We start from the raw sequence: 14,308 nt of genomic DNA, 5'->3' as shown, positions 1-14,308 counted from the left end.
CATCTGAAATACGGCAGCTTCAGCAGTGCAGCACTCCCTCAGAACTGCGGGGTGGATGGGGGTCAGCCTAGGTTTTGTGTTCAGGTCTGTGAAATAGGACTTAAGCCACAACCTTCTGACCCAGAGGTGAGTGTGCAATTGCTGGGTAACTGCTAATACCGTCAGACCATACAGTACATTGGATCACTGAGCCAATGGGGTTTCCTAATCCAATTGCTAACATTCACAACAACATAGTCTTCACATTGTGGAAAAAATAAGTTAAAATGTCTGCGGCCAGGCTCGGTAGTGTGGGGTGCTTTGTGAACATCTGACATGGGGTTCTTTGGATTGCTCACTGTCTTATTTTAGCAAAATAGCATCTTTAGCCGTGACAGCCTGTCAGTACAGAGTGCAAGCGAGTGTTTTAATGATTGTGGGAAATATCCCAGAGACATCAGCTGTCATAGAAACAGCTTGGCTGACTCCATCAATCCTCCATCAAACACCACACCTTAGCGAGGGCCTTTGGGAGAAAAGTAATTACAGCACAGAAGCAAGCCACTCAGCCCATTGCTCTTGTGCCAACTCTTTGAAAGACCTCTCCATTTATTTTATTCTTTTTATAAAAATATGTTTATTAAGAATTTTTTAACAAAATTTTCAACCATACAAACAAACCCCCCCCCCCCCCCCCCGTAACACAAAAGAAAGAAAGTTTGCGTAGAAAGACATGAACATGGCAAGTCAATATGATACAGAATTTTGTACATTGGATTCCTCCCGTACAAATCAGTTTTCCGGATCATTCATGTATTTTCTTGCTCAAATGCCCCCCAGAAAAGCCCCCCTTACCCCTCCCTCCCTCCTCCCCCCCTCCCCTCCAAGAAAGATATCCCCCCCCCCACCCCCCCCCCCCCCTCCCCCCCGGGTTGCTGCTGCTGCTGTCCGACCTTCATCTAATGCTCCGCGAGATAGTCTAGGAACAGTTGCCACCGCCTGTAGAACCCCTGCGCAGACCCCCTCAAGGCAAACTGTATCCTCTCCAACTTGATAAACCCTGCCATATCATTTATCCAGGCCTCTTTCCACATTAACAAGATCCTTCGCCGGGCTACTAGGGACGCAAAGGCCAGAATGCCGGCCTCTTTCGCCTCCTGCACTCCCGGCTCGTCCACTACTCCAAATAGTGCTAGCCCCCAGCTTGGCTTGACCCGGACTTTCACCACCTTAGACACTGTTCCCGCAACTCCCCTCCAGAACCCCTCCAGTGCCGGGCATGACCAAAAATATGGACATGGTTCGCCGGACTTCCTGAGCACCTCCCACATCTGTCCTCCACCCAAAAGAACTTACTCAGCCTCGCCCCCGTCATATGCGCTCTGTGAACTACCTTAAATTGTATCAGGGTAAGCCTGGCACACGAGGAAGAGGAATTAACTCTACTTAGGGCATCAGCCCACAGCCCATCCTCCATCTCCTCCCCCAGCTCCTCTTCCCATTTACCTTTCAGCCCCTCTACCAAAGCCTCCCCCTCTTCTTTCATCTCCTGGTATATCGCCGACACCTTGCCCTCCCCGACCCATACGCCCGAAATCACCCTGTCTTGAATCCCCTGTGCCGGGAGCAGCGGGAATTCCCTCACCTGTCACCTCACAAACGCCCTCACTTGCATGTACCTGAAGGCTTTTCCCGGGGGTTGTCCAAATTTCTCCTCCAGCGCCCCTAAGCTCGCAAACGTCCCATCGATGAACAGGTCCCCCATTCTTCTAATCCCTGCTCGATGCCAGCTCTGAAAGCCCCCGTCCATCCTTCCTGGAACAAACCGATGGTTATCCCTGATCGGGGACCACACCGAGGCTCCCATCGCTCCCCTATGTCGTCTCCACTGACCCCAGGTCTTTAGCGTTGCTGCCACCACCGGGCTCGTGGTGTACCTTGTCGGCGAGAGTGGCAGTGGTGCCATCACCAGCGCCCCCAGGCTCGTTCCTTTGCAGGACGCCATCTCCAACCTCTTCCACGCCGCCCCCTCTCCCTCCATCACCCACTTACGGATCATCGCCACGTTGGCTGCACAGTAGTAGCCACCCAAATTCGGCAACGCCAACCCTCCTCTATCTCTGCTACGCTCCAGGAACCCCCTCCTTACCCTTGGGGTCTTGCTCTCCCACACAAATCCCATAATGCTCCTGCTTACCCTCTTAAAGAAGGCCTTGGTAATCACAATTGGGAGGCATTGGAATACAAAAAGAAACCTCGGGAGAACCACCATTTTAATCGACTGTAACCTGCCCGCCAGCGAGAGTGGCAACATGTCCCTGTAGCGCACAAAGACTCCATGAGACGAAAAGAGTGAAGTCGATGAGGCTTTATTAAGCGTGTCTGTTCCCCAGCAGCCCGATAGTAAACTGGCCTGCGGGGGAAGACACCACAGTCCCACCTTTTAAAGTCCTCCTCCATCTGTTCCACCAGCCGCGTCAAATTAAGTTTGTGCAGTGCCCCCCAGCTCCTAGCTGCCTGAATCCCCAAGTATCAAAAGCTCCTTTCTGCCCTCCTCAACGGTAGGTCGTCTATCCCTCTTCCCTGATCCCCCGGCTGCACCACAAAGAGATCACTCTTTCCCACATTGAGCTTATAGCCCGAGAATTCTCCAAACTCCCTTAGGATCTGCATGACCTCAACCATCCCCTCCACTGAATCCGCCACATACAGCAACAGGTCGTCTGCGTACAGCGACACTCGATGTTCCTCTCCCCCTCGGACCACCCCCTTCCATTTCCCCGACTCCCTTAACTCCATGGCCAAAGGTTCAATTGCTAATGCAAACAGCAGAGGGGACAGGGGGCACCCCTGCCTCGTCCCTCGATACAGCCGGAAATACTCCGACCTCCGCCGGTTCGTGACCACACTCACCACCGGGGCTTTATACAGGAGCTTAACCCAACTAATAAACCCTTCCCCGAACCCAAACCTCCTCAACACTTCTCAGAGATACTCCCACTCTACTCGGTCAAAGGCCTTCTCCGCGTCCATGGCTGCCACTATCTCCGCCTCTCCCTCCACCGATGGCATCATCATCACATTTAGGAGCCTTTGCACATTGGTATTTAGCTGCCTACCCTTTACGAATCCCGTCTGGTCCTCGTGAATCACCCCCGGGACACAGTCCACAATCCTCGTAGCCAACATTTTTGCCAGCAACTTAGCATCTACGTTGAGGAGCGAGATCGGTCTCTACGACCCGCATTGCAGTGGGTCCTTATCCCGCTTCAAGATCAAAGAGATTGTCGCCTCCGACATTGTTGGGGGCAGGGTCCCCCCCTCCCTTGCTTCATTGAAGGTCCTTACCAGCAACGGGGCTAACGGATCTACATACTTCCTATAAAACTCCACCGGGAACCCATCCGGCCCCGGGGCCTTCCCTGCCTGCATGCTCCCCAGTCCTTTAACCAGCTCCTCCACCCCAATTGGCGCCCCCAAACCAGCCACCTCCTGCTCCTCCACCCTCGGGAACCTCAGTTGGTCCAAGAATCGTCACATCCCCTCTTTTCCCCCTGGGGGGTGGGACCTATACAGCTCCTCGTAAAAGGCCTTGAATGCCTCATTCACTTTCACCGCACTCCGCACCGTAGTTCCCCTGCCATCCTTGACTCCACCTATTTCCCTCGCTGCCATCCTCTTACGGAGCTGATGTGCCAGCATCCGACTCGCCTTCTCCCCATATTCATATATCGCCCCCTGTGCCTTCCTCCACTGTGCCTCTGCCTTCCCTGTGGTGAACAGGTCGAATTCCGTCTGGAGACTTCGTCTCTCCCTGAGTAGTCCCTCATCAGGAGCCACTGCATAACTCCTGTCCACCCTTAAAATCTCCCCCACTAGCCTCTCCCTTTCCTTGCCCTCTTTCTTCACCCTGTGAGCCCTGATGGAGATTAACTCTCCCCTGACCACCGCCTTCAGCGCCTCCCATACTACTCCCACCTGCACCTCCCCGTTGTCGTTGGCCTCCAGGTACCTTTCGATGCACCCCGCACCCTCCCACACACTTCCTCGTCTGCCAGCAGTCCCACATCCAACCGCCACAACGGGTGTTTGTCCCTCTCCTCCCCCAGCTCTAGCTCCACCCAATGCGGGGCGTGATCTGAAATGGCTATGGCCGAATACTCCGTTCCCTCCACTTTCGGGATCAATGCCCTGCCCAGAACAAAAAAAATCTATCTGGGAGTAGGCCTTATATACATGGGAGAAAAAAGAAAATTCTTTGGCCAAAGGCCTGGCAAATCTCCACGGATCTACTCCCCCCATCTGATCCATAAACCCCCTGAGCACCTTGGCCGCAGCCGGCTTCTTCCCCGTCCTAGATCTAGAACGATCTGATGCTGGGTCCAACACCGTGTTGAAATCCCCACCCATTTTCAGTTCCCCCTCGGCCAGGGCAGCAGCAACCCTATTGTCCCCCCCCCCTCTCCCCCCTTCCCCCCCCCCCCTCCCCGCTAGATCCACATCTAGCTCTTTTGCTCCCCCCGTACTACTTCCGTGAGTCAGCTGACTTCTGCTGACCCCGGCTTCCCCCGCCTTCCCGTTGATCTCCCCCGTGTGGGAATCTCTCCTCCTCCTTACATTCCTCCACCCCCCCACCCCCCTCCCTAGCTCGGGAAAAGGCCCGCGCGCTCCTGAGCCAGCCCCGCCCCCTGTGGCACAGCTCCTGTTGCGGCCTTATCCCAGTTCCCCCATTCCCGAGTCTCACCTCCCTCCAGCACCGACACCCACATTCCCCACTGTCTCATCAAAAGAAAAAAATAACAAGAACTCTTCCCCCATCCCCATCCATCATCCCACCCATGAAACATTCTTCACCCATATTTACAACCCCGTATACAGTCAACATCCCCCCCACAACCACAGCCCCTCAGTTCAAGTCCAATTTTTCCGTTTGGATAAAGGTCCAAGCCTCTTCTGGCGTTTCGAAATAGTGGTGTCGGTCCCGATAAGTGACCCACAGTCGCGCAGGCTGCAGCATTCCGAACCTGACTCTTTTTTTGTGCAGCACCGCCTTGGTCCGGTTGAAACCAGCTCTCCTCTTTGCCACCTCCGCACTCCAGTCCTGGTAGAATCGGATCACCGCATTCTCCCATCTACTGCTCCGCACCTTCTTGGCCCATCACAGGACACTTTCTTTGTCCGCGAAGCGATGGAACCTCGCCACTATCGCCCTTGGCGGCTCATCAGCCTTGGTTCTCCTCGCCAGGACCCGGTGAGCCCCTTCTAGCTCCAGGGGGCTCGGAGAGACCTCCGCACCCATCAGTAAATGGAGCATCGTGCTCACGTACGCCCCGGCATCAGCCCCCTCCACTCTTTCGGGGAGACCCAGAATCCGGAGATTCTTCCTCCTCGACCTGTTCTCCAGGACCTCGAGTGTCTCGGCCCACCTCCTGTGCACCGCCTCGTGCGCCTCCATCTTTACCGCCAGGCCCAGGATCTCGTCCTCGTTCTCATTAGTTTTATCCCTCACCTCACGGAGCTCCACCGCCTGGGCCTTCTGGGTCTCCTTCAGCCCCTCGATCGCCAACAGCATTGGCGCCAGCACCTCCTTTTTAAGCTCCTCTACGCAGCGCCTGAGGAACTCCTGCTGGTCCGGCCCCCATACTGCTCGATCTCCGTCCTCCGCCATCTTGTTTTTCCCCCCTCGTTTTTGCCGTTGCTCCAAAGCCTCTTACTCCGACACTCCACCGCTAATCCCCGCCATACAACAAAAGGGGGACCTTACTTCACCTTCCCACACGGGATTCAATCAAAAAATTTCCGTTGGGGCTCCTCTGGAGAGCCCAAAAGTCCGTTATAGCGGGAGCTGCCGAAATGTGCGGCTTAGCTCCGCATCGCCGCAACCGGAAGTGTCCTCTCCATTTATTCTAAGTACCCTGCTCTTTCCCTATACACATATTTTTTGCCTTCAAGCCTTTCTTCAATTCCTTTTTACAATTATCATTGAATCAGTTTCCACTACCCTTTCAGGCATTGCATGCCAGGTCACAGCAACTTGCTATATAAAAACATCATTTATCGATTCCTCCTGGTTCTTTTGTCACTAATTTTAAATCAGTGTTCTCTGGTCACCAACCTTCCTACCAATGAAAGCAGTTTCACTTTATCTACATCATCAAAACCCCTCATAATTTTAAGCACCTCTATTAAATCACTCCTTAACCTTCTCTGCCCTTTGGGGAATTATTCCAATTTCTCTAGTCTTTCCACAATTCCTCAAACGCGGTACCATTCGAGGCCCTTCAACCTCTCAAAGGCCTTGACATCTTCTTGAAGTGTGAGGCCCGGAACTGGCCACAGTACTCCAGCGGAGATTTATAAACGTTTAGCGTAACATCCTTGCTTTTGTGCTCGGACTCTATTGAAAAAGTCAAGGATCTCTCTTGCCTTCTTAACAAGGTCCTCCTACTTCAAAGTCTGAGAAAAATAGTTCCAAAGTATAGAACATAGAACATAGAAAAGACAGCACAGAACAGGCCCTTCGGCCCACGATGTTGTGCCGAACCTTTGTCCTAGATTAATCATAGATTATCATTGAATTTACAGTGCAGAAGGAGGCCATTCGGCCCCTTGAGTCTGCACCAGCTCCTGGAAAGAGCAACCTACCCAAACTCAACACCTCCACCCAACACCAAGGGCAATTTTGGACACGAAGGGCAATTTATCATGGCCAATCCACCTAACCTGCACATCTTTGGACTGTGGGAGGAAACCGGAGCACCCGGAGGAAACCCACGCAGACACGGGGAGGACGTGAAGACTCCGCACAGACAGTGACCCAAGCCGGAATCGAACCTGGGACCCTGGAGCTGTGAAGCAATTGTGCTATCCACAATGCTACCGTGCTGCCCTTAAGAACAAATAAATCTACACTATATCATTTTACCGTAATCCATGTACCTATCCAATAGCTGCTTGAAGGTCCCTAATGTTTCCGACTCAATGACTTCCACAGGCAGTGCATTCCATGCCCCCACTACTCTCTGCATAAAGAACCTACCTCTGATATCCCTCCTATATCTTCCACCATTCACCTTAAATTTATGTCCCCTTGTAATGGTTTGTTCCACCCGGGGAAAAAGTCTCTGACTGTCTACTCTATCTATTCCCCTGATCATCTTATAAACCTCTATCAAGTCGCCCCTCATCCTTCTCCGTTCTAATGAGAAAAGGCCTAGCACCCTCAACCTTTCCTCGTAAGACCTACTCTCCATTCCAGGCAACATCCTGGTAAATCTTCTTTGCACCTTTTCCAAAGCTTCCACATCCTTCCTAAAATGAGGCGACCAGAACTGTAAACAGTACTCCAAATGTGGCCTTACCAAAGTTTTGTACAGCTGCATCATCACCTCACGGCTCTTAAATTCAATCCCTCTGATAATGAACGCAAGCACACCATAGGCCTTCTTCACAGCTCTATCCACTTGAGTGGCAACTTTCAAAGATGTATGAACATAGACCCCAAGATCTCTCTGCTCCTCCACATTGCCAAGAACTCTACCGTTAACCCTGTATTCCGCATTCACATTTGTCCTTCCAAAATGGACAACCTCACACTTTTCAGGGTTAAACTCCATCTGCCACTTCTCAGCCCAGCTCTGCATCCTATCTATGTCTCTTTGCAGCCGACAACAGCCCTCCTTACTATCCACAACTCCACCAATCTCCGTATCGTCTGCAAATTTACTGACCCACCCTTCAACTCCCTCATCCAAGTCATTAATGAAAATCACAAACAGCAGAGGACCCAGAACTGTGTATGTCACAGCTTATAGTGAAAATTTCAACAAGAATTTTTTTTAAGTCTACATTGGCACAGTGGCACAGTGGGTAGCACTGCTGCCTCACAGCGCAGGGACACAGATTCAATGCTGGCCTTGGGTGCCTGTGTGGGTTTCCTCCAAGTGCTCCAGTTTCCTTCCACAGTCCAATGATGTGCAGGTTTGGTGGATTGGCCATGCTAAATTGCCCTTCTCCAGAAATGTGTGGGTTGGGTGGATTGGCCATAATCAATGCGCATGGTTACGGGGATGGGTTGGGGAATGGGCCTAGGTACAGTGCTCTTCTAGAGGGTCATAGAAATTTCATAGAATTTACAGTGCAGAAGGAGGCCATTTGGCCCATCGAGTCTGCACCAGCTCTTGGAAAGAGCACCCTACCCAAGCCCACATCTCCACCCTATCCCCATAACCCAGTAACCCCACTCAACACTAAGGGCAATTTTGGACACTAAGGGCAATTTAGCATGGCCAATCCACCTAACCTGCACATCTTTGGACTGTGGGAGGAAACCGGAGCACCCGGAGGAAACCCACGCACACACGGGGAGAACATGCAGATTCCGCACAGACAGTGACCCAAGCCGGGAATCGAACCTGGGACCCTGGAGCTGTGAAGCAAATGTGCTAACCGCTATGCTACCTTGCTGCCCGTGAGACACGGTGGCAATTGGCCTCTTTCTGTACTGTAGGGATTCTATGGAATTAGCTTATCAACCCTTGTTTGGGCCAGCAGCATGAGAAGCCTACCTACTTGTTCTTAATCGGACGGCTGGCCCACAGTTGACCAATTTGGAGACCGGCTGTGGTAAAATTGCCGAGCAGGTGCTGGTACCCACCAATGGGGGCTTGGGTTCTGATTTTACTCCGGGGTCCCAACTCTCAAAGTAATATTCAGGCCTAAATGTTCCTGGCCTTCATGGTTTCTTCAGTCGATCTAGCAGGAGGTTGAACTAAGATGAATCCAACAGTTCCATGTCGTGTGCATTCTTTCAATTATAGGTCAGCAAAGAGAACACGGTCACTAACCAGATGTTACCTCCCTACCATACAGGTTGTGGAAGAACAAAATATCCAAGGACATGGAGCAGAATCTTCAGGAACAGGATTCCAGATTAAATTTCCTCTCTGTTTAGGACAGCACTGAAAACACAAGGAGATCTTCCGGGTCACGCGCAGTGTTAACAGCAATTAACTTTGCACTATTTCATGCACTTTGTCATCAACACGTTTTAAAAAAATATATTTATTGTATTTATTTTAAAACCCTTTGTTTTGCTAATTTCACAAGTTATTTTGTTTGTCAGGCATGTAAATAAAAACTTTTGTACATGTTGATGGGTTTGCCCTTCTTTGATCTCCTCACTCACTTTACACTTAATTCACCATGTTGTCATTGCACCAGAGACGTTGAAGGGTAATCAGTGGGTCACTTTCTTTTCTTCTGGTGTTCTGTATTTTATCATTAGGTCACAAAAACATTAAAGGGGGTGGAGTGGGCCGTACAGCCTATCGGGCCTGCTCCGCCATTCAACATGATTATGGCTGATCTTGGGCTTCAACTCCACTTTCCTGAGGGACCAAAAATCTGTCTAACCCAGCCTTAAATGTATTACATGATGGAGCATCTGGAGTTTAGAACTCCAATGATTTACAACCCTTTGAGTGAAGTCATTCTTCCTCAAATTCATCCAAAACCATTGGCCCTTAATCCTGAGACTGTGACTCCTGTGTTTTATATTCTCCAACAAATGGGAAAACTGGCTGGAGTTTGAGGCAGCATTCACCCCCCCGGGGGATCAGCGGCCCAGGTGCTAAATTTCATGAGATCCAGAGAGATCATGTTTACCCATTTTCCCCAGCCCTCTCCGGCGACATCGCGAGATTCACGCCCCCAAAGGGTGTGAACCTTATTTTAATAAATTTGAGAATGCATTTCCATGTGCTTAGTTTCCCCCCCCCCCCCCCCCCCCCTCACTAAATATTCACACCTCGCCAACGTCACAATGTCGGTGAGGTTTCCAACAGGTTGGGCCAGGCATGGGACGATTGAAGGGATCCCTCCAGGGCGCAGAGGGATGTATAGCCCTCCAGTTGGGTGGGGGGGACATGCCCAGACAGTGCCAGGCCCAGCCTGTGCTGGGGCAGTGCCGGGGCAGACCCTAGTAGGAGCCCCATGGTGGGAGGGCGGGTATATGTGGGATAGGCGGAGGGAGAGAGCGGACACTGAGGGGGTGTTTTGCTGCCGATGAATGCTGGATGGGGGTCATGTGTTTTGGGGCAATGAATGTCATTGTGTGTGGGAAGAGCCCCCAAGACATTCGTTATGTGGGCTGGGAGTCGTTAGATTGCAGCGTTGGTCAGCAGGGTGCCATTTAAAGGTGGGGTCCCGATCTGTGTCGAGCCAGTTCCTGGTTCAGAGTTTTCCAGTTTTTATTGTCCCTCTTTCCCCCTTCACTGAACTATATTAGTGTTTTGATTAAGCCAATGACCAAGACAAAGCACTAATTTCACAAATACAGAGGATTAACAAGGTGCTAATTCATTCAAGAAGCTAAAAGCAAATTACTGAGGATGCTGGAATCTGAAACAAAAACAGAAAATATTGGAGATTCACAGCAGGTCTAACATTATCTAGAAAGAGAACACAGCTAACGTTTTATGGCTAGATGACATTTTGTCAAACAAAGAGTCATCCAGACTCGAAACTTTAACTCCCTTCTCTTTCCAGTTATTCAAGAACCGATTGAACTTCCAGAAATAGTTAGCCTGCTTAATAAATAGTAAGCAGCACCTTGACTTCTATGGTAGTGGTCAGCACCATTTGCCCATGATAAGCGTAGCAAGTGGTGAGGACTGTAGTACAAAATACTGTGGTTGGCAAAGCGTTAACAAGGTTTCCTCTGGGACAGACTGCTCAAAGAGTATGTGAGCACCAATCTCTGAGGCACGTTACAAGTCTCCCAAAATTCATGGCATGTAAAAGGAACAGATTGACAATATCTTAACACCCAGAATAATTGCAAGACATGGCATTACTAAAACGTCTTGCCAGTATAAACAGCTCCATGATGTACTGCTGAATTTACTTTGAACCTGGTGAACATATTAGCCTACTTCAGCTGTGCTATTGGAGCTAGTACAGAGAACAGCCATGAGCGGTGAGAAGAAAACAAGACAAATGTGGGATTTTCAGCTTGGAAAGAAGGAATCTAATTGTGCAGAGGTTCATAAGATTCTTACAGATGTTAACCCAAAATATTACAAACTTTAGGTCTGGAATGAGGGGGCACAGGTTCAGACTAGAGATGGACAAGTTTAGGATGGATATTAAAGAGTGATCAACATTTGAAATAAAAACGAAACAGAGCCGAGAAAGTGAAAACAGGACTGAATTAAGAAATTATTGGACGCTACTCTTTTTTGAGGGAGACACATTTAGATCAGCCGGGCTGGATTAAGCTAGATGGGCTGAATGGTCTTCCTCTTCTGCGATTATGTGACGAAACCAAGCACAATGCACTGACCTGGCTTGATGTACTCAGACTTACAATTACAGTGGTTTAAAACTCTACTAAGAAGAATCATCTCTCTTCTGTGCCTCCTCTCTCTATAACTTAGTGTTGGGTGGGGTTACTGGGTTATGGGGATAGGGTGGAGGTGTTGACCTTGGGTAGGGTGCTCTTTCCAAGAGCCGGTGCAGACTCAATGGGCCGAATGGCCTCCTTCTGCACTGTAAATTCTATGAAAATCTATGAACTTATCAAACAAGTGCAGAAAACCAGGGGCACGATTCCCCCCCACCGTGTTGCACCCAGTGCCGATTCGGGTGCACCAGGTGCATCATGGGAGAGGCTCATATTGGGTTTAGTATCAGACATGAAACCTTGGCGCCTGGCGCAATCTGGTTCATGTCCTCGCTGGACATTATCCAGCTAATCATATTCAAATGATCATTAGGCTCATTTAAACACCTGTTTGGGGGTGCAATCTCCCGGTGCCCAGGAGTCACCGGCATCCTGGCGCCAATTGGTACTGGTTTCCAAAAGCCACTCTGAGGATCTAGGAGGTGATTGGAGCCCCCAAGGTGATCGGGGACTGGGCAGTACCCTGGCATCCCCCTGATTCCTGGGCACCCTGGCAGAGCAAGCCTGGCACTGCCAGGGCAGTACAAATCTGACACCCCCTGGGTGTCAGACTTATAGCGCCTGGGTGCCAGCTTGGCATTGCCAACGATCAGGGCCTGAGGGGGGCCATGCCCATGCAAGGAGGGATGAGGGGGCTATGAAGCGTGGGGATGGGTGAAACGGGGAATATGAAGGGGATTCATAAAGGTTGGGGGGGGTGAAGGGGTTCTGAAGGGGGGTTCTTTAAAGGGGCAATGGAGGCCTCAAAGGGGGGGGCTCAGCGACCTCATAGGGGGTGCATTCACTCAGGGTAGGTGGGTGGGGGGTTAAAGCCCATGCCTGCGGAGAATGGCATTGTCCGTGGATGGGAGATGTGGGGGGGGCCATGAAGCTCACGTAGAGATTGGGGCAACCTTTGAAAATTGCGGCCCGATCGTGGAGGAGCCGATCTCGCTGGCGAGTTCAGCTTCCTGCTGCTGTCTCGGGTGGGTTCTCCCAAAAAATTCCAAGTTCCTTTGTGGCCGGTCTTTCAGGGAGTTTCCCGCTGGCTCTGCCGGCCTGCGCCCCACCACTATTCAATGACACGTAGTCACTTTTTTGAGCCCTGGGGAGTTTCTCACCAGTTTAGCCCACACTTAGAATTTCTTTTAGCACTGGGGAGCTGAACCCACAGATCGGACCGCTATTTTGAAAGGGTGCCCGATCACTAAGTGAGCTCGTGGGTCCCCCAAACCCCCACCCATGGGAAATGTCACCCCGCCCCCCCCCCCTCCACACACACATGGGCACTACCCCCAAGTGAGGACACCCCACTATGGGGTCGCTGGGGGACCCCCTCTTCAGGCCCCCAAAACCCCTTACAGCATCCCCTACCTTCCGGGACCAGCACCCTTCACCCACCCCAACTTACCTGCCCTGCACGCCCTCAGCCTTCAAATCTCCCCTCCACCTGCCTTTCATGGGGCTGGCCCACCTTGAGCCTGGACTCATTTTTATAAATTTACCCAATTCATTTTTTCCAATTAAGGGGTAATTTTAGTGTGGCCAATCCACCTATCCTGCACATCTTTGGGTTATGGGGGCAAAACCCACGCAGACACGGGGAGAATGTGCAAACTCCACACGGACAGTGACCCAGAGCCGGGATCGAACCTGGGACCTCGGCGCCATGAGGCAACAGGGCTAAGGGTCTGGACTCTTGGCAGTACCACTTTGTTACCTGGCACCCTTGCACTGGCACCTGGGCAGTTCTCCTACTGACTTGGCAGTGCCACCCAGGCACCTTGCACTGCCAAGGTACCCAGGGGCACTAGCAGTGCCAGGGCACCACCCTGCCCAAAGGGTGTGCAACTGGGGCTTCCTATCCCCTTGGAGACACCCACAAGTGCTGTTCTATCTGGTCTCTGTTTGTGGGGACCAGTGATGAACAGTGTCCGCCCGAGGCCCTTGAGGTGCAGGGATTGAATCCCAAAGCCTCAGATACCTCGGGAATCTGCATTTTAGAGTGAGACTTACTGCCTCGGTCTAATATGCAGATTTGCTAAAAAGCGATCCCGCCCATTGCAGGCAGGATTCACCTCACAATGTCTCGCGAGGTCGCGTTGAATCTCGCGAGGCATTGCGAGCCGGGTAGAACCCGGGAGCGGGGTCTCCCAGCTTTCAATGGCCACGCTGCGCCACGGCAAGCTGCTTTTCCGCTGCAGCGTGGGCCAGAGGATCACACCCCCGATCTCCATTGTCTGAATTGGCCTCCAACAAGCCTAAAGGGGAGTGGAAACTAAGAACAACATGCATGCAAGAGACTGGAATATTGAGCTTATTTTGACATTGCTCTTCTGTTACTCATGTATAACGCGAAGCAGTCTTTTGCAAGTCAATTGTGACAGTGAAAGGTCTGCATAATGTGCCTTGTGACGTACTGTAATTGAGGACTGGTGGGGAGCTGAATGTCTCAAGTTATTGACTCGGCACATCAGCTCTGAAGCCCTGTTATGTTGACATATTCTTGCAGTCTTGGAGAAAAGGGGGTCCAGACAGGTTTCCTAAAATATCTGCTCCTTTGGAACAATGCCCTTGTTGTATTTATGTAACACAGTGGATACTTTAGCATGCAATCTAATTTGACAGACAAATTATGACATTTAAGAAGCTTAGAACATGACCAGAACTGAAGAGTGATAAGCTGTTAGTTTGTTCCCTGCCTGTAAGTATTTAAATGTTTGGCTGATATGGGAAGGTTCTGTTCTGAAGACTTGCTTTCTTTTCAGTTACAGAATATTATTGTGTTGAAAGAAAACTGGCTTTATCAAGCTTCAAATTACAGCATGGGACAGGTGGACAAACAGTGAGTTTGCCTGAAGTTGTTCTGTTATTTGAATAGCAGTG

General features: G+C 50.9%; 1 protein-coding gene across 2 annotated transcripts in view; it reads left to right on the top strand.

Moving 5' to 3' along the window:
* Positions 1 to 9,132, top strand: part of nlrc5 (NLR family, CARD domain containing 5) — a 318,509-nt gene extending 309,377 nt beyond the window's left edge. For both annotated transcript variants that reach the window (XM_072518410.1, XM_072518409.1), the window contains exon 53: positions 8,851 to 9,132. In XM_072518410.1, coding sequence (XP_072374511.1) covers positions 8,851 to 8,932 — 82 coding nt within the window. In that variant the 3' untranslated portion in view covers positions 8,933 to 9,132. The remainder of the gene's footprint in view (positions 1 to 8,850) is intronic.
* Positions 9,133 to 14,308: the final 5,176 nt, after the last annotated feature.

This window comes from Scyliorhinus torazame, chromosome 10 (assembly GCF_047496885.1).
Source record: "Scyliorhinus torazame isolate Kashiwa2021f chromosome 10, sScyTor2.1, whole genome shotgun sequence".
Lineage (NCBI taxonomy): Eukaryota > Metazoa > Chordata > Chondrichthyes > Carcharhiniformes > Scyliorhinidae > Scyliorhinus > Scyliorhinus torazame.
The sequence above is the reverse complement of the archived record's forward strand: the minus strand, read 5'-3'. Positions and strand labels throughout refer to the sequence as shown.